The 26,959-nt window shown below is 38.4% G+C and overlaps 1 protein-coding gene across 3 annotated transcripts in view; it reads right to left on the bottom strand.

The window, feature by feature from the left end:
* The window catches only part of PRKCE (protein kinase C epsilon), a 287,906-nt gene that overhangs the window by 21,632 nt on the left and 239,315 nt on the right, over positions 1 to 26,959 (bottom strand). For all 3 annotated transcript variants that reach the window (XM_066546511.1, XM_066546512.1, XM_066546510.1), the window contains exons 12-14: positions 6,857 to 6,995; positions 4,456 to 4,644; positions 103 to 249 (exon numbers count right to left, since the gene is read on the bottom strand). In XM_066546511.1, the coding sequence (XP_066402608.1) occupies positions 103 to 249; positions 4,456 to 4,644; positions 6,857 to 6,995 (475 nt within the window). The remainder of the gene's footprint in view (positions 1 to 102; positions 250 to 4,455; positions 4,645 to 6,856; positions 6,996 to 26,959) is intronic.

Genomic DNA, 26,959 nt, shown 5'->3' with positions numbered 1-26,959 from the left:
GCCCTCAAAACACTGCATCAGGTAATCTCATTTCTCAGAAAAGCCAACAAGTAGAACTGCCAAACCAAGTTTTCTCTGAATGTTATACAAACTGCTACTTACAATCCGAGGTTTGAAGGGTGGCTTGATTTTCCTTTGTTCTAGAAGAACCCAGTCAATTTCCTTGAAAAATGGATGCTGCTTGATCGCATCTTCCCCGTTTTGTGACGCCACACAGCCAAGTCGCTTGTTGGGATTTTTTGTCATGAACTACAGGGTGGAGAGGGAAAGGAGGAAAAAGTTAAAATATGAATGGCAATACCTGGAAATCATTTGCTGCTCAATTACACACTGTAATTCTTAAAGCCAAGTTTTTAGAGACAGTCCCCTTTCAGAAGGTTATTTATTCTAGCACTCCATATTTCAGGGGTTTTGGCCAAACCATAAGATTCAGAGACTCCAAACTGTAAATTTATTGCAAGAAACCCTTTCAGTTTATTGTTGAGACCTCTTAATTTCATCTGACTGGGAGTGTTAAAGGACTAGATTCTCTTTCAGTATATCTACTTCCAGCTTTAGCCAAAAATACTAAAGGAAAGAAAGATGATCTTAAACCCTCCAGAGACAGAGTGATCAGTACCTGCAGAAAGCTTCCTTGAGAATGGGAAATTATGTCATGTCCCCCATGACATAACTTGCACATTTCTCTTTCATTTTTAGTACATGATTAGTGTCAGCGACTGAAACTAACTGGTCTCCTCTGGTGTAGTAATTTATGAACTTCTCACATTTAAACTATTCCTGTCAGAAAAAAAGCTGTACAAGTGATGTAAGACATTGATATCAACTGATGGCAGCACATAATACTTTACCTGATTTTTCTCTGTTATTTTTCCTTCTTTTATTAGCAATTGCTCTACTAATTTCCTAATTTGTGTGGACACAGAATCCTTGCAATTCAAGTAGCAATGAATGCTGTTCTTATAAACACAAACACATTATTGAATTAGCTCAATAGCTTTGCTATAACTTTATATTCAGCTATTATATAACATTTTTAAATTTAGAAAAACTGGACAAAGTAAACAAAATGTAATAATTGTTCAGTGGCTTTTCAACACATGTATCACATTATACTATACTTCTGTAGGAAAAAAAAAGCAAACATAGAATAAAATAAATTACTGTAGAGCATGCCCTTGCTTTAGTACTCCAGGTATTAGGTAAGTGGCTACCTAAGCCCTTAGAATGGTTTTAGATATCTAGATCAACCATTCAGAGGAGAATGGCTTTCTGTCATTTTAAAGGTACAGCATAGATCAGCAAGACAATTCTGTCTGTGGTCTCTGACATACACGCGCCGTTCTGAAGATGATCCTTCTCTTTGGTCTTGAGTTCAACTGCTCTGCAAGTTCTTTTGCAAGTCATATCTAAACTACAGGCAATCTTTTCTATGAGCAGGAGAAATAAAGGTTTTGAAAGGATTACTGTGCTTTGGTGAGGTCTCTTGAAAAACCACAAAATGCATTCCTACATTCCTCTGCTTTATTTTATCTCCAGGACTGGAGTGAGCAGGCCAGGAACCAGCAGCCACATGTATTGCAGAAGCAGAACATGGAAAATACAGGATGTGCTTTTTGTACCATATAATCCAGGTATCAAAGAAGTAAAATATGATCCTAGTATCTGCCATGCTTTATCTTTGTTTTAAACTGGAGACAGGGAAAGCATTTGGACATGTAACTTTTTAAGAAGCACAGGACATGACAATGTGACTAGACTGTCCAGTTAAGTAGTGTACTTTACAAATTTCATGAAACTGTGAAATGGATGATGAAGGAGAATGTATTTTAAGAATGAATACCTAAACAAAAATATCACATGCATATATGAAGAAAAAATATCAAACTTCTAAAGCAGACATTTAATTGCATTAATTTAATCCCTTTCTATTTCTGAAGCAAAAGCTGACATTTATTCCCTGTTTATCACCAGCATCAACACTGATGCAACTGTCAGGAGAGACACAGCTGTTAACTGCACTCTGCTGAAGAGATGGTTGCAAATGGAGCTGACAGCCATAGCCATAAACCTTTTCATGGCTAAGGCAGGAACCTCCTTTTCTGAAAGAAGAAGCCTTTTAGGATCAGCATTCCTACTGACTTAAGGGATAACAGGACAAAATGCTGCTTAGGGCTTGAATCAAGGATGATTAGGCTCCCCAAATTTTGCTTCTTGAAATAAATCACACAGATTAAAAGCAGAGTTCTGCTTTGGTAGCCAGAGACTGCATCCCAGTACACAGGGAACACACATTGTAGAGACAATATCTCTCCATTGCTTGGGAAGAAGCAGAGAGCCAATTTCAATAAAGAATTGTTTTCCTTACTACACAGGAAAGAATTTAAATAGCAATTCCTGTCAATTCACAGAAACAGGACTAATAAGATGTGTGGATTTTCATGGGATAAGCAACACACTGCCTTGTAATACTGAGCTTTAAGATTATCCTCAGTGTTTTGATGGAAATAACAGGAAAACTTTTCTTTGGAAAATAAGACAACATCACCACTTAATACAAGAGAATGTCTTCTTATTAAACTTTCCTTATGTGGTGTTTGAAGGACTGTAAAAAAAAAAAAAACAATGTGAGGAAATGAAGTGCTCCAAAGTTAATCCCTTGCTACCATTCAGCAGTAAAATACATAGATGCCTCTTTCTTTCCTCTGTTTTTCCTGTTCTTCATATGGACAAGTATCAGATGAAGAACACAAGTTTCAAGCAGGTTTCACACCATACATTCGTAGGCAGCAGGTTGCTAATCCTAAGGAAATGTGTTTTATTAATGGTGTAAATTGACACAGCTCCATTAAATTGTATCGATTTATGCCTGAAAGGCTATGACTACAGCAAGATACAAATCACCATTCCTACTATCAAAATGTAGAAAATTCTGTAAAATAGCCAGCTTTAAAAGAAAATCCCCTGGACTCCAATTAAAATCAAATGTAGGTATGAAAACTGACAACAACCCTTCCTTTACAATGTGCCAAAATAACCCCTGAGCCCTGGATATAAGCCCAAACTCTGCAGCTCAAGTCTACATATTTTAATTGCTGAAGTAAAATAATCAAAGGGTCTGGAAACAGAAATGGATGCATGAAAGTAAAATGTGAGCTAACAAAAAGTACTAAGAAAGCTATTTGGGGGAGAAGGGACAATAAGTATTAATAAATTACTACCAGCAGTAACAAATCCTCCATCTTCTCACTACAGTGAATGTAGCAAAAGAGATACTTCAGCAAAGACTTCTGAGAGGTTAACTTTGACTTCTGCTTTGAATCATTGCTAGAGCATCTCTCTTGCTCAGTAGAAGACATTTTCATCAAAAGGTCAAGATGAGAATTTCTGCAGAATGTGCTGTCCACTGGTGTTAAAAATTACAAATTGTTTATGTTTTATATACATTTTCAAAATAACCCTGTATGAAGATCTCTGCAGGATTTTACATTATCAGCTGCCTTCTTAATTGAAAGTCTCCCTTCAGAGGATGAAAGAAAAATATATAGACAGGCAGAGACTTTCCAGTTTCAAAGACGATGGAAAAATGGAATAAATAAAAACCAAGTTATTTTTTTAAGCCAAAAATCTTTCTCGGGTTTTTGCTAACTCTGGGGATTGACATACTGCTTCTGTATTGTTTTCTTTCAATTTTAGGATGATACTAGCAGAGAAGAAAGAATTTATGTCAGTGTCATTCATAGCAATGAATGACTTTATAAACTTGACTTTATAAAGGTAGTCTAAAAACCAAATTTGCCCAGTGGTACATATTGGCTGATTTTAAAAATTGTAGCATTTGATGACACAAGTTACTGTCAAGTCATCACTCATACTGAAAAATCCCAATGAGAACAGAACAATGAGAACAACAATCACACTAAAGTAAGACTGCTTATCATGTGAACTATGAAATAGAACATGCAGCTGTAAATAAAGGGCTTTCAACCCCTCTTGATGACAGGGGAAAAACAGCAAAGGCACAGGAAATTTTGTAAGCGGGTTAAATTAAAAAAACATTGTTTCTTTAATTATGTAGTACTTCTCCCACTCTAGTGATGGGAGTATATGGCATATAAAGTGTCAAAGTGATAGCACAGTTCTAGCTGGTTGGGTTTTCCCTGAAACATGAATCTGCAGTACACAGATTTAGACAGTGTAGAACTGCGTGGAATACAAACATTCTGTTCCTTTCCCACAAGCAGTGTAATTTATCCAAGGCCCCATTATCCTAACAGTGGCACTTTGAACTGTGCTTGAACTCCCAGTGGTGACTGCTCTCAACAACTTTCAGCAAATTCAATTTTAATCAAGGAAAAAACCCAACAAACCAACCCCCCAAAAACCCATGAGGAGGAGGAGGAGGAGGAGGAGGAGGAGGAGGAGGAGGAGGAAGGCAAGTAATGGAAGACTCACTGCTTTTAAAATGCTGACAGCCTCTTTACTGAGCCAGACTGGATACAATACATCATCATGAAGGATGGATTCAAAGAGATCATCTTCATTGTCAGCTTCAAAGGGGGGTTGTCCAGCCATCATTTCATACATGAGAACACCCAGAGCCCACCAGTCCACGGATGGACCGTATTCCAGCTCCTGGAGGATCTAGCACAGAAAAAGAGATTGGATTGAAGAGACAAGTGAGACAACTGTCTCAGCTGCACATTTGCTGTTTCAACATGATATAGCCCCCTTCTATGCCCTGTGCCTAAGCAGGACTGGATCACACACTGATTTCAGTAACAGCAGGCAGGGTTTCTTACCATGCAATTTGCACTAGCACAGCTAAGTGTCAATGAGATGTTGTTCTCAGAAGTACTGAGAGTTTATCAGTCCCCTGAGTAAATGACTATGCTTGTGAGCAAAAGAGCTGCATATCCTTCCAAGCTGTTTAAAGCAGGTCACACTATAGGGGAAAAAAGATCACATATACAAAACAGACTGGTGGAAAATGTGAAACATTTCCTTGTCTCTATCTTGAACAAAACAAACTGAACCAGCTTCTAATGTTGCACAGAGATCATCTGAAAGATTTATTCTTGTCCTTTAGGTAGGGCTGAAGGAAGCCAAAAGCATTTTTGTTCAAGTTCCTTTTATAGCATTAAACCACTGTACAATACATGGCTGTAGAATTCACTTTAATTGCACTTGCTTTCAGGAAAAACTGGCTACAACTTCTCATGTGGCACAAGTTCAACCTTGTAGCAAATACCTTTAGTGGACAGTAATAGTTTAGCACGATGGAGTTTTATAGTAGCACTTGGTGTTACAGAACAACTGTTGTACCGGGAACAAGTTTAATTCTTGTCTCCTTTTCACAGGAAAGAAGCTTGCAGTTTGGCTGCATTGGTTCAGCATGACAGGGAACCAGGCAAGGGGAGTGGGTGCCTGCTTAAGGTGAAGCTGGCTGCCTTAAAATGCCTTGGAATGGCAATAAATCCACCAACTCCTTACACAACACTGCACAGTGCAGTGAGAAATCCTGTGGTGAACTGCTTGGGCTTAGTGCTGTAGTTGGGAATCAAGACCAATATAAAACCAAATTCAGTCTTAACACAAAAACAGAAATGAGTTTAACATTTGGATACACAGGTCTGGATCCCATCCACATTCCTCATTGAAAGAAAATGATATTTTATAGCCATCAAATACAGAAAATTAGATGTACACTTTTCATGTCTTCTGGGAACTCTTTGGAAATTCATAATTAGTAATAAGTTCCTGTGTTCTTATTAGTGCTTTATTTTTGGTAATAACTTTCAAAGAATTTGTCAAAGGACTCAATTAGTATACAAAATCAGAAAAAAATCCTACATAGCCCCAGTTACCACACTGGTATTTATTTTCTTTAAATGCTGGAATACTTTTCAGACTCCATAAGACACACATTTATGTAATGATAGTTTCAAGATGATTCATACCTTATCAGTTGTGCTACTGAAGTTGGACAGCCCTGAACACTAACAGAATGGATTTCTGATTTATTGACTCTGAGGAATAATAAATAACATTTTTCCTCACTGCAAATTTATGTTTGATGAAAGACAAATCAACAACGCCTTTCCATTAAACCTGCACACTAAATATTCAAGTGGAAAGATGCACAGGTTACTAACTCAACTGAGCAAAGTTGGCCTAGCAGAATAACTCTTCAGTATTGCTTCATTTTAGGCACTTTGAAATGCACCTCATAATATTAAAATCTGGGATATGTCAAAGCCACACTACTCTCAGGTACTTATTTTATCCAATGAACACCTCGAAATGTTGCCAACTAATATGCAGAATTATATCTAGTTTCCACCTTTCTGTGCAAGTCTATAAAGCAGCAGAAGCATAGTATCTTTCACTCACAGATATTTTAAATAAAGGAAAAAAATTATATTCCCACAAAGGCTGTAGTCAAAACAACATCAAACATATGGCTTCTTCTGTATGAACATGTTCTTTTAAACCTCACTAAAAAATAAAAACATTTTTATAGCTACTCAAGATTACTAAGATTGCAATACTCAGTTGCATCTAGAACCTTAAAGGCTGCTAAAAATCATCATAATGATGTTGATTCAGAAGTGAGCAAATTGAGAAGAATAACTTTAATTTCAAGAAACAAATACTAGAAAAACCACTCCTATCATCAAGGAATAGTGCTTGTAAACAGTAACCATTTTCTGCAAGACTACCTAAGCACAACTGCAGCAGAGTCTACTCTGCATTTGAAATGTTTTCATCTACATGTAAAGAGTGTATAAAATGACACATGTAACAGTCTGATAAATAAGAATATTTGTACTCTTAGTGCACTGCAAAAAACTACCTCTGGAGCTATATAGTCAGGTGTGCCACAAAACGTCGTGGTGGTCACTCCATTCAGAATCCCTTCTTTGCACATCCCAAAGTCAGCCAGTTTACAGTGGCCTTCTGCATCCAGAAGAATATTGTCCAGTTTCAGGTCCCTGAAATACAAAGGTCTCAAATTAAATCAACTCTCAAATTTTGATCATGTACTCTTGTATTTCATAATAAACTATAGAATTTGACAAATAAATGGTTTCCCAAACACCACTGAGAAATGTCCTTCATGCCTGTGCATGAAGAGTTGGTAGCGGTCACTAAATAAACCTGGTTAAAGGCAATAAAATAAAGAAGCCGGCAATTACAAGCATTTTGTAAGACTAAGCTTTTACTCTCTTTAGCTGCATGAAAGCACAGCTTTTATGTACTCAAGGCAGAATCAGAAGAGTTTGGGAAAGATCTCAGATTCTTGTTTCCTACAGATCTATCATTCTGTCAATGTGAAATAGGTCACTGAAGTCATTCTCTATTTTTTCCATTAGCACTAAGCAAGGAGTACCAATTTATCCATACTCTAGCATATGGGTTCAGTGAATAGGTATTTTCAAACTTGGATTACTTTGAATTTGATTCTTAATGTATAGTAGCAATTCAAAGTTCAGATTGCAATGAAAAGGATAAAAAACAACATTCCCATCCTTGGGAGCACTGTTTTCTGTAGCTTAAGGCTTAAAAATAATTACACAGGAATATTTTGCATTCATTGTTAAACAACATATCTTAGCAGCTGTTTCTGATCATACAAATGTCTTTGTGTCAAAACCACACAATTGCCTGCTTATAAAATTGGGTTAGGTCAAAAAAAGGTTGAGAAAAGGATATCCACCTTTCCTGTCTTGCCCTCTGCATATTTTCTAAATATACCATTGATGGTTAATACACGTTCCAGCACAATAGAGGCTAGGTACCATTTAAGTTACCTGCCATTTGCCTTAGACTTAATAACAAAAGGATCTGGAAAGTCAGTGCATAAAAGAACTCTCACTTGCATGAACAGCCCCTCGCCCCCTCCTCCCCCAAGTAAAACCTCTTCATCATGTAGATATAATAACATAAAACAAAGGCAAAAAAATCCCACTTATATTGCATGTGTATCAAAACAACATTTGCTTTTTATATTTCTGTCTAGGCTTTTAGGTATCTCTGATATATATTAAAGATACATATTATATTTATATAAAAAATAGATATATATATATTAAAAATATATCTATATTGTAATGTATGTATGAATGCATAGAGAGGTGAGAATCAAAAGCAGAACACATGTCTTTAGGTGACTTTGTCAACACTTCCTGATCAGAATTCTTTTTCCTGGAAAAATTACACAAATTTCCTTAGGATGAATTGATGAAAAAAAAAAAAAAATAGTGTGTGTATAGGCAAGTTCTAAATCAGAGAAGAAGAATAAAATCCCATGCCAGCCTCTGTAAATTAATTTCACCCCAAAAGCCTATGAAAAGACAAGGGTTTTTTTCAAAATTTCTTTATGCCAACAAATTTGACCTGAGTGAGGGATGAGAAGTCTTCACCTTAATCAGAGAATTTCTTCCAGAGAAATGTCTCCTTGTCAGATTCCAGCCTTCAGAACCACAGGCACCAAACACGGTGGAAGCATTTATGCACATTAATTGATTAAACAGCCCTTTCAAGGCTGCAGCATGTTAAGAGTTTTTGTAGACATGTCCAAACCTACAGTATGCTGAGATTTCCCCAGAAGTAGTCTTTTCTGCTTCTCACACAATTTCAGTAGGTGGATTTTAGTTTGGGTTTTTTTTTTTTCTTTTGACACTTCTTAAACATTTTTTAACATGTTGGCCCATATATTCCTCAAGCAGGTACACAGGCCAACATGAAAATCAGCTGTTCCTGGGCCACAAGACCTACTACTGTTGATATCTGTTTGCCCTGGCATTATGTTGGACAACTCTGGCAAATCACTTTCCAGAGGTAGGAAGAGGTGGTAACTTGAGGGTTTAAAGGGTTATACATAAGGGGTTATGTGGCAGCCAGCTGGATCTTAGATTGTTTAGGAAGTGCTGATATGAGTGACCTTAAGGAATGATAAAATATGCAGTCTGCTCCACGGGGCCATGCCTGGGTGACCACTGAGGACCTGCAAGAGCAGCGTAGCTGATCCAGAGATAGCCAAGTGTGATGCAGACCTACTACTCAAGGTCTGCAGAATCATTGCACATCTGCAATGATGCATCCACAAAGCAGATTCTGGGAAGCACTGGAGAACTTACTGCGCATGTAGGGATAGGTTGCGTTACACACATGTTACAAAGTGGTTTGTGCATGTAAAACAAGCCTGACCTGGCACAACAAAGCCATATTTACCTCAGTAACAGTAAAACCACTGTCTCCTACATAAACCAGCTTTGTCAGATATGGTTTTATGTGGCTGAAGTACACTCTGGCTGTAGAAATGTTTATTGCAAGCAATATCCCCTACATCACACTTGGCTATCTCTGGATCAGCTACGCTGCTCTTGCAGGTCCTCAGTGGTCACCCAGGCATGGCCCCGTGGAGCAGACTGCATATTTTATGATTCCTTAAGGTCATTCATATCAGCACTTCCTAAACAATCTAAGATCCAGCTGGCTGCCACATAACCCCTTATGTATAACCCTTTAAACCCTCAAGTTACCACCTCTTCCTATCTCTGGAAAGTGATTTGCCAGAATTGTCCAACATAATGCCAGGGCAAACAGATATCAACAGCTCTGTCTCCTCCTCACAAGAAGTCAAAGAAACAAATCTCCCTGTTTCAAAAGTCATGTGCCTTCCTAAAACTGTTCCTTCAGTAAATTACAAGAGCTGCAATAAAAAGATCTGCATTCAAACAGGACTATAGTAACACCAAATAGAATGTGATCATCAGTGTAAGGCTCTTACAGATTGAAGAAGGAAATAAGATTGTAGCTGTAGTTTATAACTTCCAAGTACAGTGTTATCTTGGATGTTCTTTACTGTAGAAGAATACAAGCTATATTTCAAGAAGTCAAGATGTTCAGATAAAGAAATCAAAGTATAATTATATTTGATGTAATCTTGGAACCACTTACAGCCACCATCACAACAGACTGTTAAAAAGAAGGTCATAATACATATAATTATGATAGGAACTGAAGAAATTTGAGAGGCTGCTTAGAAAATTGATCCACTTTATTAAGCGTTTTAAGTGTTTATGAGAAGACTCTAAAATTATGTCTTAACTCTGATTGCAGGATTTCCCCATGCAGGTAGGTGACACACTGGAGTTGTTAGGACCTAAAATCATTTAACTTTAATTTAATGCAATCCATATGGTAGCCATGAACTTGAATGGAGATATAGTCAATAGTCCAGGAAAGTCCTAAGCTCTGAGAAACCTCAACAGCAATAAAACACTAAGAGTAAGGCACCACACAATGGATAAGGACAAGATACTCACTATCCTCTTTATTTTCTTAAGGATTTGTATAAGATACAGAAATTAGCAATAAAAATTTAACTTGACAGTGGAAAAACAGAATAAACAAACTGAGCCAAGAGAAAACTAGGAAGAGTCTAATTATTAAATTCTGACTACCTGTAAAAAGTGACAATGAAATTTTAAGCCTATCTGTAAAAGCACAAGTCAATTTAACTTTTTTACCATTTACCAAACTATAATCTTACTTGACAGAAGTAAAACATCTGGGACCCCTTTATCAAGCCAAAACAGGGCAGTGAAGCCTATAAGCCTCTTCAAAACTCTGCTGAAGGCACTGAGGACGTCGGCTTCATTACTCACGCAATAATGAAATGTAATACCAGTAGATTTGTGTTATCACAAAGTGCACCAGAGTTTCAAAAGAAATTTGGAAGAGGCTAAAACAACAGCAGTATGACTCTCATCAAAGTACATATGGAGGTTAAAAGGTAAGCTGGGAGTCTGCCAAAGTGCCAAACTCATGGCTAGCCCACAAGATTGTCATACATAGTCCATAAAAGTGCCTGCACAGAAAATCATTCTATCAATTTACAGTTGCCAGATTAAAAAAAAACTAACCAGAAAAAACCTCCCCAAACCAAAAAACCTCACCAAATCCCTCTAATTCTGCAACTTTGGAAGAAGAAATCTTAATTAACTACATTAATGTGAGAGTAGGAATAGATAATGTGCTATTTAACACCTCACAGAAAAAAAACCAAAAACAACCCAACAACCAAAATGTACAGAGAAAAGGAAGCAAATGAAAAAGTAAGAGAAAAAGAGTTGTCAAGAAAGCTTGTCTTTCCAGAGCAGCAGCCTCATTGAAAAAAATTAAAACTTTTAACTTTTAGACTCGTATTTCCCCAGAACTGTTCCAAGAAACAGCCAGCTCTCTGACTCCTCCAGAAGTAAAGTAGACAGCCATATCTGGAATGTAAAACAATCTTCTGTACAGATTGTTCCATTCTGATCCATTCTGTCTTTTATTTCTTTCCTGGATTTAGTGCCAGTTGTCTACCTCTGAATCAGAACATACCAAATAATAGTGTCAGCTCAATGACAAAGGTCTATTAAATTCTTCTTTTTCTCATTTTGCATTCTCTTTGTAGCAAGTAAGGAAGTCATCTGTATCTGACAAAATGAGTTCCTACAACCTGAGTAATTAATTACATGCAACTGCAAACAACCTAACCAGTTAAGCCAGGAGAATGCTCAGATTTCTTGAATGCAGCAATGCTACATTAAGCTGTTTCTCTCCTTTGTTTTTTTGCCAAGATACTTTGTAGAGTCACTTCAATTGACTTGAAAAGTCATTGCATGAAATGCTGTGGGATGGTTTTCTTTTCTTTTTCTTTTTTTTTTTTGGAGGGGGGCAGGTTTTGTTCTGAGAAAGCTTTAAACAGAAATTTAAGCCTTGGTCTCTACTTCTGCATTCCTGCCAGCATCACAATCACCTCAGAAGCTGGAATGACTGGCAGTGTCTCAAGAAATAATCAGGATTATGAGTTATGTTTGTGCAAGTTGAAACAGAAGAGCAGGCTGACTACAGGTAACCTGTGTGAAAACTTCTGTAACCCTCACTGCTTCCTCCACACACGAATGCCATAAGACACTGAGTGCCTTGGCTGCCTCCAAAGGCTCAGTGGATGAGCATTTCATAGCCCTGGGTTCCTAAAGTCCCAATCCCACCAGTGCCAGAGAGATAAGCATCTTGTGTGAGTGGCACAAGTGTCATTTAGATAGCACACAGTTTTCTTGCTGAAAGTAAGGCAGTTAAACAATGAAGATGAGTTTGACTAGTAAAATCAGAAAGTCTGCCAAACATTACTAACAGTAGCCTTTCAAGACAGCAAACAGCAGTGACTAAATAAATATATATTTGAACAAGATCAAGCAGCTAGAGAAATATGATCACAGGCCGGCAAGCAACCACTTTACAGTGGCTACTTTACCACTTCTATTCTGACTGTTCATTGAGCAACACCTCACAGAATGAAGCATAATAGTTATTATGTACAAATAATAGCATTGAAAGCAGGAATATTTATTTATAAGGTAAAAAATAAATGAAGGATTGTACCTTACTAAACATCTATAAAACATCAGCATTCAGAAAGATTGAAAGCAACAAAAGCTAAAGTATAGAACTACAGAACAACCACTTTTTTTGTGACTTTCAAGTGCAATAAACCCTTTCAATAGTGTATTTGAAATCACTGCCATTGTTCCCCTGCATTGGAAAATCACATCCTCTCTGCAGGCTTTAAATAGACAAACTGTTCACACAAGAAACCACAGAAGGTAAAAAGAAAACTTCCTACAAGGACGTGGAGAAACCATCAGAATCATTCTCTAGTTATTAGTGTTACTGAAATTCATAACTGAAGGGAATATGATCATCATAGCAATTAGAAATTTCAACAAGATGATTTTTAAATCTGTTTAATTAAGGTAAGACTTCTACATTCCTAGAATTACTTTCTTAGTTACTCAGTGATATCCAAGTTGCTTTTGAGACAAAGATGCTCACCTACATCAGGTCTCTCATGTACCCAGCATAAATTTCCTCTTTGATGTCCTCAAAATACTGATAACTAATGTATTAGGTTACAATTCTAAGCAAGATGAAATTGTATATAGAACTAGTCAGAAAACATGAAGGAAAGTCAACAATTTAAAAATTATAATGTTAGCTTCTTTAGTGATTAGATCTCACCAACTTAGTCTCAGTTTCCATACATAAACAGAACAGGACAGATATATTAGAGGATTGTACTTCCAGAGTGGATTCTTTTGTTGCTCTAAGTATTTTAGTCACAACCCATCAGCAAGACTGTTTTCCCCCTCAGCAACAGATCAGAGATAAATGGGGAAATTCAAACCATACCTACTAAGAAAACACAAACTAATAATAATAATTCTTTTTTCCCATTTGAAAACCTCTAGAGGAAAGAAGGAGCCCATATTTTCTGAGGTTACTGAGCATAAATGGGCAATAACTGCAGTGTTGTTGGGTATTACGTTCTACCAGTGACCTCCCTTATCTATGAATAAAAAAAAATGGGGGACACACTGGATTGTTCATGCTTGTGAGTGAATTCATTGCAGTAGAGCAGTTTGTGTTAGCAGAGAGGAAGTAGGAGGATACCTGAGTGAGACTAACAGTGAGAAAAAGATAGTTCTGCTGCTTTTGTTGTAGTAGGTTATCTCAGTTTTGCCTGTGATTAACTGAAAGTCTTGGAATTTCTCTGCTTTGTTTTAATGTTGATCCATTAAGTAATTACTGAATTTATGATACACAGTTTTTGACACTGTTACATTACTTGATATCATCAATGAATAAAGATAATATATAACACAAACACTGTAGTAGAGTTGTACTCAGTAATATACAGAAAAATCTGCTGTGCAGACTTGAAAACTGCTATTTTCCAGTGTCAAGTTTGGAATAAAGTGAATCCAACTTATTCTGATGTGCATCATTGTGTATACTTGCTAATGGCGGATGAATTGCTGTGACAGACTTGGTTTCAAATAAAGCCAGAGATATTATAATTCATTTTCATTGAAGTTCAGACAGCAGGCTAGGCATAAATGGGAAGGGTTGACTTTTAATGTGACCATACTGACATTCTCTTGTCAGGCATGTTTACTTTAAAAAACACACACATTTACTTATATAACACAACATCCACCACCCTGCCATTTGCACAAATGATTTGTGGACTAAGGGGTGGCAGAGATGGGAGGAGGGATGTAGCAAAAGCCTGTTTGCTCTCTACCCATTAAAGACATCGGAGGGAGATAAACACACGATCACTGTCTGTGGCTGTGTAAGCCCTCATTGCTACGAGGCAAAAGTGAGGCTTGCAGATGTGTAACACCACCTCTCCAGCAGTGCCCACCAGTGAAAAGCCTTTCAGGTCAGCAAGGGCCCAAAATAGAAAAGAAGGCTGCATGTATTCTATGGTCCTAACTGTTTACTGACGTCTTAATGACATATTGAACAAAGGTTTAATATTCATTTCCAGCAGCTTAAGGAAACCAATGCCTTTTACAATAGCAGAAAAAAAAAATCTCTTTAAAATAATTTCTTTATATGGCTTTCTACTGGCTTTGACCAAAACTTTATTACAATTGTCGGTAGCAGCTTAGGACATTACTGAGCCTGATCTACTTATCTTATTCTGCTGGGTTTCCTTTAAATAATGTGCAGGCAAATAAATATATTGTACTTAACAGCTTTCCTTTGTATGACTTTTCCTTTCTTATTATTTTCACATTTTTATTTGTGAACCTAAGTGAAATATGTACAAGTTCAAATATGCATTATGTAAGCACAGAAGGGAGTGGTCTCTATTGCTCTTTCAAGAGAAGGTTGCCTTAGCATTCACATCATGTTACTTTATAAACCTCATCCTTCATGACTCCCACACCTGGGAATGCAGCAACTTTTCCATGGGTCTGAGACAGGAATGTGATATAGCACTACAATGCTGCCTCTTGATTCAGCTTACTGCCAAAGATTTGATTTAGACAAGCTTTTTGTAGGATCCCAGTGGCAATTCTCCCTTTCCCATAGCCCACAGGCCTGGAATTTTTGTACCAAATAAGAACTGCCACGAATGGACCTGGCTTCATATTAAGCCTATTGCATAGGACAAACAACCTGCCTCAGAAACTTGCAGTTAAATTAGATACCAATTTATTTTCCCATTTTGTAAGCCTTCTTGAGATTTTACAAACCCTTTGTGCTTTTTGTGAAAGTAAGGTAAGCAGACCCCAGCCTGGTGCTCCAGCCAGGGACTGGTTCTGCATGGGGGCTGAGCTGCCTGCATGTCCTGGTCCTCCCCCACCCTGCTGAGTGTCCCAACATTAAGGCTACCAGTAGTTTCCTCAGGGATTTTCTTTTGTTCTCACTCTCTCTACTTCAGGTTAAACCACCATTCTCTTACTTTTTCCTTGAAAACTTCAGCTGAAAAATTCTTAACTGGCTCTGCATATTCAGGGTGGAACAGTGGGATGAAATCTGTCCTACCGCTAATGATATTTACTGTTTCAGGCTCCACTACAAAGCCCATGACTAAGTAATTGCTAAATATGAAATGTGATAAACCTTGTCCTCACTGACACCTTGGTGATCTCACTGAAGACAAGAGAGGTCCACAGGCTTAGCCAAGGTCTGACTCAAACTGTAGTATGCTACTCTGTGAGGTTCAGTGCTCTTATTTTTGCATCTCAAATAACATCAAAATAAGATTGTGTATTATAACAATAGGTTAAGTGGAGCACAAACTAAAAGTGACTACTATGTATGTCCATAATCCTTTAAAAGAAAACAATACTTAATCATTATTTGATAAAACCACTTGATGAAAGACAGTGAAAGGACAGGGTGAAGCTAGAAAAGCTTGTTAGATCAAGTTTTGAAAACTCAGTTCTGAAAAAAATGTTACCAGAACCTTAGAAAGCAAATTTATCAGTGGAGACCCTAATGAAGTTTGGAGCTGCTCCAAAGTTTTTCTTTGGAAACCAAAAGCAATGTTGTTTTTCTTGTATTTTTTTTCTCAATGACCTTAGTAGGTAGGATGACAAAATCATTATCATTTGAACAACAATAGAATACAAATCACACAAGCAGAAAGAAAAGAGCACTTGCACTTCAGGCATACAGCTTCTGTGTCTAACCAAAAAGACTGAAATTCTTACTTCTTCCAACGTTTGACTGAAAATTTCTTATGTAGAGTAGGAAAAGATGCACCAAACAAATGCATGCATATCTGGGTAGCACTTTGCATTTCAGTAGCAGTTCTCATTGAGCTAGCTCAGTAATGAATCCTCATAACTTAATAACCCACAACAAGGATCTTTTATCTTATACAGGTATCAGGAAAAATAGAATTAAAATATATATTGTAATCAATCCCAATTCCATCAATTTTCAAAATTTACCTTAAACATGAATATAACTAGAGCTCTGAAACATTTTGTTCTGGTTTTAATTTTCTATCTTGTATTTTGCAGGATTCTGACTAGATTTGTGCCACCAGTCATAGGAGGTTAATTGAAGTACCACTGCTTGCCCCAGGCTCCTTCCATGGCCATCTCCACAGATATCTTCAGGCAGATGATACACAGCACATGTGGGCTGCACAGCTTCCTAAAGCAGTCTGTCCTACTCCACTGACTGTAAATGTACTCCAGGAGAAGCAGGATTCTGATTTGGAAGCTTCAGTTGTGCTTCCTAAAGTTAGGTGAGATAAATCTGAGCCTTTGTGCACATTCAGTATGAACTGCTTCCTGGCTTCCTTATTCCAGATGATTCCTTCTTATTCCAGATAGAGACTTCATTCAAATTCAAAGTTGCAAAACTTCCATTTTTGTAGTTGAAAGTCAAACAAAGGCAGATTTCTTAAAAAGATCTGCATTTATTTGTCTTTTCGGTCATGGAGGAATTGCCACACACACAATTTTCTAGGCTTTTAAGTTATGCCCTCTAATAATTATTTTTTCTCACTTAGGTCACATGGAGCACTCCTGTGCAAAAACTCCCTACATGCATATCCATCAAAAAGCCAGACATCTAATTGCTCTGCTTTGACGCACCAAATAAAGGGCTCCAAAGCATTATTATTCTACATTGTTCAGGCACGCAGAGAGAGTTTTCTGAAAAAAACCCCAACAAACCAGAAGAAAAGCTGTTACTGTAATCAGGCATGATTGCAGGCATTTCCTGTATTTTGCTATCAAACCCGTTGTTTTTTCCATTACATAGTAAGTGAACTTTAGTAAGGTCAAGACACCAGAGAAAAACAGGATCAGAATATCTTTAATCAACTAAAGCTGAGTATTTTAGTCTCTCAGTTGTTTAGCCCTGGATCTTATCCGACATCTCCAACTTTCTTCCTTAAATCACAGATACAAAAACCAGGTCAGTTTGAATTTATGATTTAGCCAGTTGTTTTCAATGGCATTTAACTTGTTAGCCTCACACTTCCCCTAGCCTAAAGGCCAATCAACCTCATGCTGTGTAACAAGACCAATATTATTCTAATATGATATAAGTCCAACAGGGGAGATGGGTTTTCATTCCCAATCACAATACTGAGCAAACAAACTTCCCTGGCTGGAAGCCTATCATTTCCACCACAGTGACTATTAAGATCAAGTGTAAATTATGAAATTACTATTAAATGATAGTCAAATGATAGTGTGGGTGAATTTGATCCAATCTTATATATTGTTATCCTGCTATCATGCTAAATGCAGATCATTTTAAGGCATATATAACTCCCTGTCCTGTGCTCTGACCCTATTATTTTTGGAGAGAAAAAGTCTTTATCTTCCACGAACGCCAGATGACATTTTCCTTGTTAATGTAATACAAATGTCAACACCTGCCTCGGAAATGACCAGTACCAAACATATTGTTGACTGATTGAAGAATGGAAAACCCAGTTGTGCTAAACCCAGCAATTCTACAGAGAAAGCTTCTGATGCTTCCAGTGGTATGGAACTAGTAAGGAAAGAGACTTCAATATGGGTGGTAGGTTGTAATAAGAGCCTTAGCCTCTCTCCCAGAGAAAAGGTAACCTATCAAAGAGGAGCACAGGCTCCTCTGTGATGATGATCTGTTACATCAGGAGTGCCAGGAAACAGTTAAAAGGCTGTGCAGCATTAGAAGTGCTGAGATGGAGCTAGGTAGGTGATTACTGTGCTGGACACCACAGATAAGGAGGCACCTTGCATCCTGGTGCTGACCAAAACCAGGACTCTGCTTCATTCCCCACCCTCCAGCATTCCCACCAAAAACACATATGAAACTTTAACAGCTGTAGGCACCCATGAGAAGCAAGGTCTGCAAGGAGAAACTCTACCAGTGGCATGCAGGGAAAAGCAAAGATGAAGACTCAGTGGGTGACTCTTTGTTAAGGGGCACTGAGACACCCATCTGCCAGCCTGATAGCCACTGGAGGTGTGCTGCATTCCAGGAACTAAGGCCTGGGATGTTGCCAAGAGGGTGCCACAAATTGTCACAAACACACAATGCTCTCCCACTGCTGCTCTTATGCCATGTAGGCATAAATGACATGGCAAGCTGGAACCTGGGCCACAATCAGGGAAGACTACAGAACCCTGAGATGGCAAGCAAAAAGTATTGGTGTATAAGTCATCTTTCCTTCTGTTTAACCACTTAGAGAAAAAGATTAAGCCAAAATAGATGTATAATGCAAATCAACTTCTGTCTTTGTGGCTGGGGCAGTCATGAGGGTTTTGGCTTTTATGACAACTGGATAATCTTCAATGACTGTGTGTCAGAGAGAAATGGGATCCACCTGTCTAGAAGAGGCAAGGGAATCTCTGAAAACAGGTTGGCCACTGTGGTGAGGTGGGCTTTAAACTGCAGGACTTAGCAGATGGGATCCAAACTGGCAACACTCACGCCATTTCAAATGGGGAATAAGCCAGGCCAACCAGAGTAAGGTCACCATAAACCAGGCCAACCATTCCAAGATGAGAAACAAAAGACCAACCATCACAAGAGTATGTATACTGATGCAGGCAGCCTGGGGAGCAAACACAAGGAACTGGAGCTCTGTGCCCAGTCAGAAAGCAGGGATAACTGAAACACGGTTTCACAACTCACGTGACTGGAGGACCATGATGGATGGCTACAGGCTGTCACATATAGACAGGCAGGGAAGAAAAGGAGGAGGTGTCATGCTCTGTGTTAAGGAGAAGCTTGAATGTATAGCAGTCAGCTATGGTGATTGTGGAAGCCCTACTGAATTCCTGCGGGTCAAGAACAAAATGGGTGTCTCCAATGGGGATCATAGAGTCGGCACCTGCTACTGACCTCCCAGTCAAGAAAATAAGGCCGAAAAAGCAATATTTGTGTTATTTAAAGCAAGCTTTAGGTCAACAGAACCTGACTCTCATGGATCACTTCAATTACCCATACATTTGTTGGAAAAACAATTAAGCAGCTCATGGATCACCCATCAAGTTCCTGGAATGTGCAGACAACCACTTCCTCATGCAAACATTAGATGTGCCAACCAGGAGTGAGGCACTGTTGTGTTGCTACTTGCAAAATGGTTTACCAAGCAATCCTGCTTTGTAGTATCTTCATCAGTGATAGCTTTGGCTGCAGCGATCACCATATTGTTGGACTTTGGGACCTGGCTGAGCACACTGAAGCTTAGTACTAAGACAAAGGTCTGAGATTTTAGAAGAGCAAAATTCAGCTTGCATAGAGGTCAGTTATGCGGGATTCCTTGGGAAGCTTCCATGGACAAGAAAGGAACTAAGCTAGGGTGTTTCAAGCATGCTCTCCTGGAAATACAAAACCAGTGCATCCCCTTTAAAAGTACGGAAAGTTGGCAGAGCAACAGATTTCCCTTGGCTTAACTGTGAGCTTGAGTGTGCTCAGAAACCAAAAGAGAAGTGTACCAGAGATGGAAAAGCAGATTAATATCCTTTAAGAAATACAATGGCATTGCCAGGGTGTGCAGAGATGGAGTTTATTAAGCAAAAATTCAGACTGAGCTGAAACTGGACAGAGATGTCAAAAAACACAAGAAAGGGTTCTTCAGGTACCTAAAGAACAAGCAGAAATAGAAGCTAAAAATTGTCCTACTGTTAAACAGGTGAGGTTAATTAGTCATCAACAACAATGAAAATGGAGCACTTCCAAAAACTTTCTTCACCTCTGTCTTCACCAACACTGTTGGGTGCCTGGGCTTGGGATCAAGAGTCCATGTTGATGAAAACACCCACCCACTGTCAGAGAATGAGGAGTTGGTGTATAAAGTATTATTGGAGCTTGACCCCTACAAATCATTGGGCCCTGACAATAGCCACCAGGGGGTATCAAGGAAGCTGGCTGACATCGCTGCAAAGCTGCTCTCCATAACCTTTGAGAAGACATGGAGATCCCAGAAGACTGGAAGAAGTCTAATGTCAACCCCATCTACAAGAAGGGCTAAAAGGAGGATCCAGAAAACAACAGGCTCATCAGTCTTAACTTTCAGGTCCTGGGAAAGTTATGGAACAAATCCTCCTGGGGCTATCAAAAGTCAGATGAAGCACATGATTGGGAAAAACCATAATGGATTAGCCAAAGGCAAATTGTGTGTGACAAACCTGATGGCATTCATTGACAAAGTAATCTGCTCAGCTGAAGTGGGGCGAGTGGTGGACATCATCAATTTTCATTTCACCAAGGCTTTGAACATGGATTCTTACAGCTTCCTCCTAGAGAAACTGATGTGCTACAGCCTGGATGAGTCCATGAGGCTCATGGGGAACTGGCTGGCAGGACACACCCAGAGAGGTGGTAAATAGTTCCTTTTAGAACTCGCAGCTTGTCACAAGTGAGGTCTCCCAGGGACCAATCCTGGTCTCGAGGCTGTTTAATATTTTTGCAAGTGATCAGCATGATGGGATCAAGTGTATCTTGATGAAGACTGATGTGAACAGCAAAATGAGTGGGAAATGGACACACTGGAAAGAGAACCACCCTGAAGGAAGACCTGGATAGTCTGGAAGAGTGAGCTGACATTACAAAACTCAACAAAAACAAGTGTAAGGTCTTGCACCTGGGGAAACATAATCCAGGAGTGAAGAATAAACCAGTATCTACCCAGCAAGGGAGAAGCTCTGTGGAAAGAGATCTGGTGGTCCTGGCGGACACCAAGCTCAGTGTGAGTGAACAATGTGCTGTTGCAGCACAGAAAGCAAATAGGACACTGGGCTGCATTAACAAGGGCACCATGGAAAAGATGACCAAAAGACTGAGAATCCGGCCATATGATGAAAGGCTGAGAGAATTGGGCTGTTCAGCCTTCAGAAGAGAAGGCTCAAGGTAGACCTTATCACCATGTTCCAGTATTTAAAAGGAACAAACAAGTTAGATACTCACTTTTTAGGAGAAATCACACAGAAAAAAGAAGACCATACACTATTCCTGGAGTGATTCCAATTAGACACAAGAAGAAAATTTTTCACAAGGGGAAATATCTGGAATTGAAACTATGTCCCTGGTGAAGTGCACAATCCCCCAGTATTGGACACTCTTAAGATTCAGCTGGAGAAGGTGCTGGGCCATCTTGTCTGGACAATGTTTTTACCAAGAAAGTTTGGATTGGACTACCCCTGGGTCTCCTTCCCACCTGATATACTATCATTCTATGATTCCCAACAGGTACAAAGAAAACTTGTGCTTTGGTCCAGTTCTGTTACTTAAATGAGAAGTCCAGGTTGCCTTAACACTGCAATAAGACTAAGAGCAACCTTATTATCCACCTTCCTAACACAGATGCAAGCAATGAAGGCTATTCAGTGCTAATACAGATTATCTTCTTAATTCCAATAAGGTTGTTTATTAAAAGAAAACTAATGAAAAGAAATGGCCATTTCTCAGGGAAGGAACCAGACTGTCAGCATACTCCAAGATGAGAACACACAGCAAAGATGAAGCTTGTAAAATATTACAATCTGCTGGTAAAAGTTAGCACTAATCTTTTATGTCCTCAATAATGCCTATTTTGTGCTTCTATCTGGAATAGATAGAAGCACTATTAGATTCAGGGGAAAAGTGAAAACACAGCAATGCAGGAAACCTATGCTGTAACTTGACTTGGTCTTCTTTTTCTTTCATTCCTTTGAACAAACACCATATACACACTCCACAAAATTTAAGGAAGATATTTAAAAAAAAAATATATATATATATATTAGTCTGGCAACTACAAGACAGGACATACAATAAAATGGCCAATCACAGGTGACTGGGAACAAATCCTGAGGAAGCCATTGATGCACCAGCATAAGCCAACATTTCAGTGCCTTTTCTGTACTAACCAATGCCCTCTGCACCTTTATGAAGCCCAGAAAGCGTAAAGGAGAAGGGTTGCTAAAGGCTTTTGCATAAAAGAAATCAGTTGAAAAGAACCCTCTTCCCTATGCTCACAAGGGTGTCCTTAGCAGGGAACAAACACAGCTCCCAGCAGTAAGCAGACTCCTGTTAAGCTCCATATCATGTTTCCATGGAGAAAAATGCTTTCTTATTCAGAACAGAAAAATTCTGCAGTGAACTTTTGTACAGACACTGATTTTTTTCAACCCCACTTTGGTCTTTTTATGGAAAGCATTTCCATAGAGTGGTGCCTGTAATACTACACAGAAAGGACTAAATAAATTATATAGCATAAATGAAATGATGTAACACAGCGAGAATGTTGCTTCCAACAAAATGTTTACTTATATGGAATAAGTAGAAGAAAGATTTTAGTAATTTTTGCTTCTATTCTGATTTCAGTAGCATAGTTCACATGCCTTAACATGTTTTTTGATCTATCACGTGGTCTGAACATGGGAAGGGTATGCAGGCTCTTCATTTAAAACCTTTTCTAGCCCTGCTGTGTTTGTCTGGGATCAAAACAGCAGCATTCAACAGAAGTTTAACAGATTTCTGCAGAAATTCTTGTAAAAACTGTGAGTGAAATTTATTTTGTCCTTTAATTTTCTAAAAGCACTCTATTATACAAAGAAATTTGTCTCTTCCAAAATTCTGTAGAGATAACAATTTTCTATTATGTTTCATGGAAGATCGCTGCAGTGGAGGAATTCTGGCAAAAATTAAGAAGGATATTATTTGTCCATAAAGCATGAAGAAGACGCCTGAAAAAATGGGAGTTACTTGCCCTTATATGTTGATTTCTCCATGAAATAAACTTCTAATATTGCTTCCAGACAGAGGTCATAGAAACTGATGGTTCAAAATCCAATTCTTGCTTTGATATATAATTAAAAAGGGCCATGTATGTTAATGCACAGAACTATATTTTATAAGATCCTATTTTAAAATTACAATTGTGTAGCAAAATCAAATTACTTTCCCCCCAGCCTCTGCCAGGAAGCTCCACAAACATTTCTAGACAATCTTTTCACGTGCAGGAAGTCTCAGCTCCAGCATTGTTTCCAATGTAGCTCCTGCAACCTTCCCCCATCTCCTCCAGAAAATGTACTTGGGAAAGTTACTTTGGCTGTAGTGCCAACTTATAATGTCACCACTTAAAATCTACTTATACAAGGCACCTGAAGATTTTTAATTAATATGAATGCAATGGAAAGATGAATCATGAGTCATTCATGTGAAATAAAACATGGCATGACTTAGGAAATTTACAGTGTACTCACTTTTGCCAGCATCAAGGTAAATTGCTACTGCAATTTACCTTCAGCTGTGAAGACAGACTACCAGGAGAAGCCAACAGTCCAGCCCAAATGCAAGAGAGAGGCAGTTCTGAATAAAAATTTGAGAAGCTAAAATGTGATTTTTATCTCTAACATTTGGTACTTAATGGGTAGTCACTTCATGTAAATATTAACTTCAGTAGGATTATAATATTAACTATTGGTCAGTGTAGGCTGTTCTTGAACGATTTTGTGAACATGAAAAAACTATTTTGGGCCTGAGGAATTATCTTTATAAATTCTGCATGCCCAGCCTTTTCTGAGACCTGCTAACCAGACTTTATGTTCTGACAAGAGCAGAAATTATCCCATAAAGCTCCCAGATAGTTATGTGGGCAAAGACTAGCAAAGAACCTAATTATACAGCTTACACATAAAGTCTAATTAAATTATAATGCACAATAAAGTCTCTTTGCATCCTTCTGACAGCCTTAAATTGAGCACACTGAGTACAATTTAATTCCATTGTAAAATTGCTTTTCTTCTTCTGGTGTTGGAAAGGGGTTTTACCGTAAATCAGAGATTTTTAAAGAAACAGTCACTTATACACCAGATGGTGGCTTCTCTACTCCCATGTCATGTCATAGTCATATTTACAACATACTTTTATTATCTATTATCACATTTTGAATTCCAAATAAAAATGCATGAACAAACAGAACTCTGAGAAAGATTATCCAAATGCTTTTCAAACAGAATGGGAGAGAAGTTGCAGAAGCTGTACTATATCTCTAATATGATACATTAAACTCACCATTGCCCAACCCTAAAACAAATAAGGGTATTAGTTTTTAGTCTCTGTAGCCAATTTATAGTATTGTGTTAAGACTTGATAGTGTAGCAAAAAATATTAAGGAGTACTGTGATTCTCAACTCAGACTCATTAAATGATGAGACAAAATACTCCATTAGCAATGGTGCCGTTCCACCCCTTCATCCTTTACTGCCCACTCAGCCCCAGACACAAATCCTTCTGCTGTCATCCTACCTCCATAATTCTGATGCTGTAATTAGGCAAACATGACTATGTTTTACTGCTTTTTAAATGGATTCTATTACATAAGGTGTGTAAAAACCAAACCCTATTATTTTATGTGCTATGGGCACAATTTTTGATTTTAGTGTAATCTTGGTTTATATTACTTTGCCCTAACTAAAAGCATACATATCTGAGCCAGGGAGAAAAGTCTGTAGTGGTAATGATTTATACCAGATTTGTCATTGAATTGTCTCTGGCTTTATAAGCTATAGCTCACTAATATCAGTTAATGTTTTGCTGTTATTACTACATAGAGAATTTTCAGGATGCTGTTTCAAAATTTCTTCAAGCCCTCTTGCTCATGGACAAAACAACTACTCAATCTGCAGATGTTTTAGAAATTATGGTGAAATCCTCTTCCTCTTGGGACATCCACTGAAACCCCAAACCTTTGCCCTACTTTGCATGCAAACACACCACTAGCTCTGATCTGGAGCTGGCAAAATATTTCCTTCTTTTTCTTTTGTGAATTTTCAAAAGGTGAAAAGAGAACCTGCCTAAAAACTACTGTTGTCCAAAGCGTTTCTTTCCCCTCTCCTTGAGATGTTTCTCACTCAGTGTCTGTGGAAATGAATTTACAGGGTTTTAGCAGAGGCAGATTCAACAACCTTGCAGCAGATACCTTTAGCCTTGTGCAAGGCATATATGCTGCTGAGCTGCTGTCTACTTTCTTCATGCACAACCTGAGGATCCTTTTATGCTAGCAGATATTTAAAGACTTTCATATAAATGAGAATCAGAGCTTCTTGATAATAGTTATGGCCTCTCTGGACCCATTACAGATTATCAGCAAATGAACTGGCAGGCATTTGGTATTCCTTTTATATTCTCAGTACACAGTACATAAACACTTGCTGTCCTCTCACTGGTAGTTAAGTTTACACAGATACACACTTAGGCAGTTTCTGAAGTGCCAATTATTTTTGTTCTACAAGAACTCTGCTAGAGTTCTTCCAGATTTATTGACGTTTGAAAGCTTTTAAATATCCATTACGCACTTAACTGACCATAGCAATTCCATCTGACTCATTATTTGCGTTAGAATATATTTAGGCATTTTTTAAAATGGGTCTTAGTAGACCACAGGATCTCCCTTGGAAACCCTATAATAAATCAAATAAATATCTGATGAAGTGCTATAATGTTTATTTGTGATGATTTAATTTTATGCTTTATATTCCATAAAGTTTCTCTGTTCAGGTTATTAGTGACCAAGCTTTCTTCAGTTAATTTTTTAGGCACTGCTTCTGTATTACTCAGTTTCATACCAAAGTGCACCCATAGTGACTGCTATACTGGCAATCTACTGCTGCCATCCCATCCTTCCCTTCCCTTGAAGGGGCAATCACAGGCTTTAATACTGGAATACCTTGTGAAGAATACTTTTATGGCTGCCACTGTCAAATCTACATAAAAAAAAATGCACACAACTGCATGTAGTGTTTGGCAGAACGACATTTCCTGTGTCTTCTATACATCAGGAGAAGGAAATGGCAGCTTGGAGGAAAAAAGCACACATATATCAGTACCACCATTATTTCTGGCCTCTCCCACTTATTTGCAGTCTCTCTCTGCTGTTTTGTAAGACTGACTACTGGAAACAAATTCCTTAAGCAGGAAGCATGAAGTGAAGACCCATGGGGTATGTACATTGTGAGAAGTGCTGCTTGGGCTTCTCATAAGCTTCTCTTTTCAAAAGCTGGATGTTACTGTAGAAATGTTTTTTAATCTAAAATATTGTATCCCCATCATAAGTGGTCCTGGGGGACTAAAACTCAACTTGGTGGTGGGAGTAAATTGCCTGTCCCTGGAGCCATCCATTGCTGGGGATATAACAGTGCAGAGACTACACAATCTCCCATTTGGTTGGCCCTTGCCAACCCTGCTATTCCCGCTCCACATCTGCCTCCTCCACATGTACTCAATGCTGCTGAGATGAGGAAGACTCCTACTTGTGATTATTTCTCCTACTGTCTGCTGCTCTGGGGAGCTGCTTGTTCAAGCTCTGTGACACTGTGGCAGCCAAGGAGAGGGGCATGCATTACTGCACATTCTCTTGGCACAAGAAGGGATTTATTATCACTCTGGCCTTGTTACCCCTCCCCTTTCTGCTCATTTTTAGCACTTTCAAGGCCACCAGAGCCATTTTGTTCCACTTTCTGATTCCCTTGGTTAGACTGCACCTTGCCTGTCCAAGGTCTTTCTGATGTAATCCTACCGCTATTTATTCTGGTAGCAATAGAGACTTTGGTGCACTCCCCAAAATGCTGGTGCTCTTACTGGCTGTATTTTCTCTGTTTTA

The sequence above is a fragment of the Molothrus aeneus genome, chromosome 3 (genome assembly GCF_037042795.1).
Source record: "Molothrus aeneus isolate 106 chromosome 3, BPBGC_Maene_1.0, whole genome shotgun sequence".
In the NCBI taxonomy this organism is placed as follows: Eukaryota; Metazoa; Chordata; class Aves; order Passeriformes; family Icteridae; genus Molothrus; species Molothrus aeneus.
Note: the sequence above shows the minus strand (reverse complement) of the source record. Positions and strands in the feature narration are given on the sequence as shown.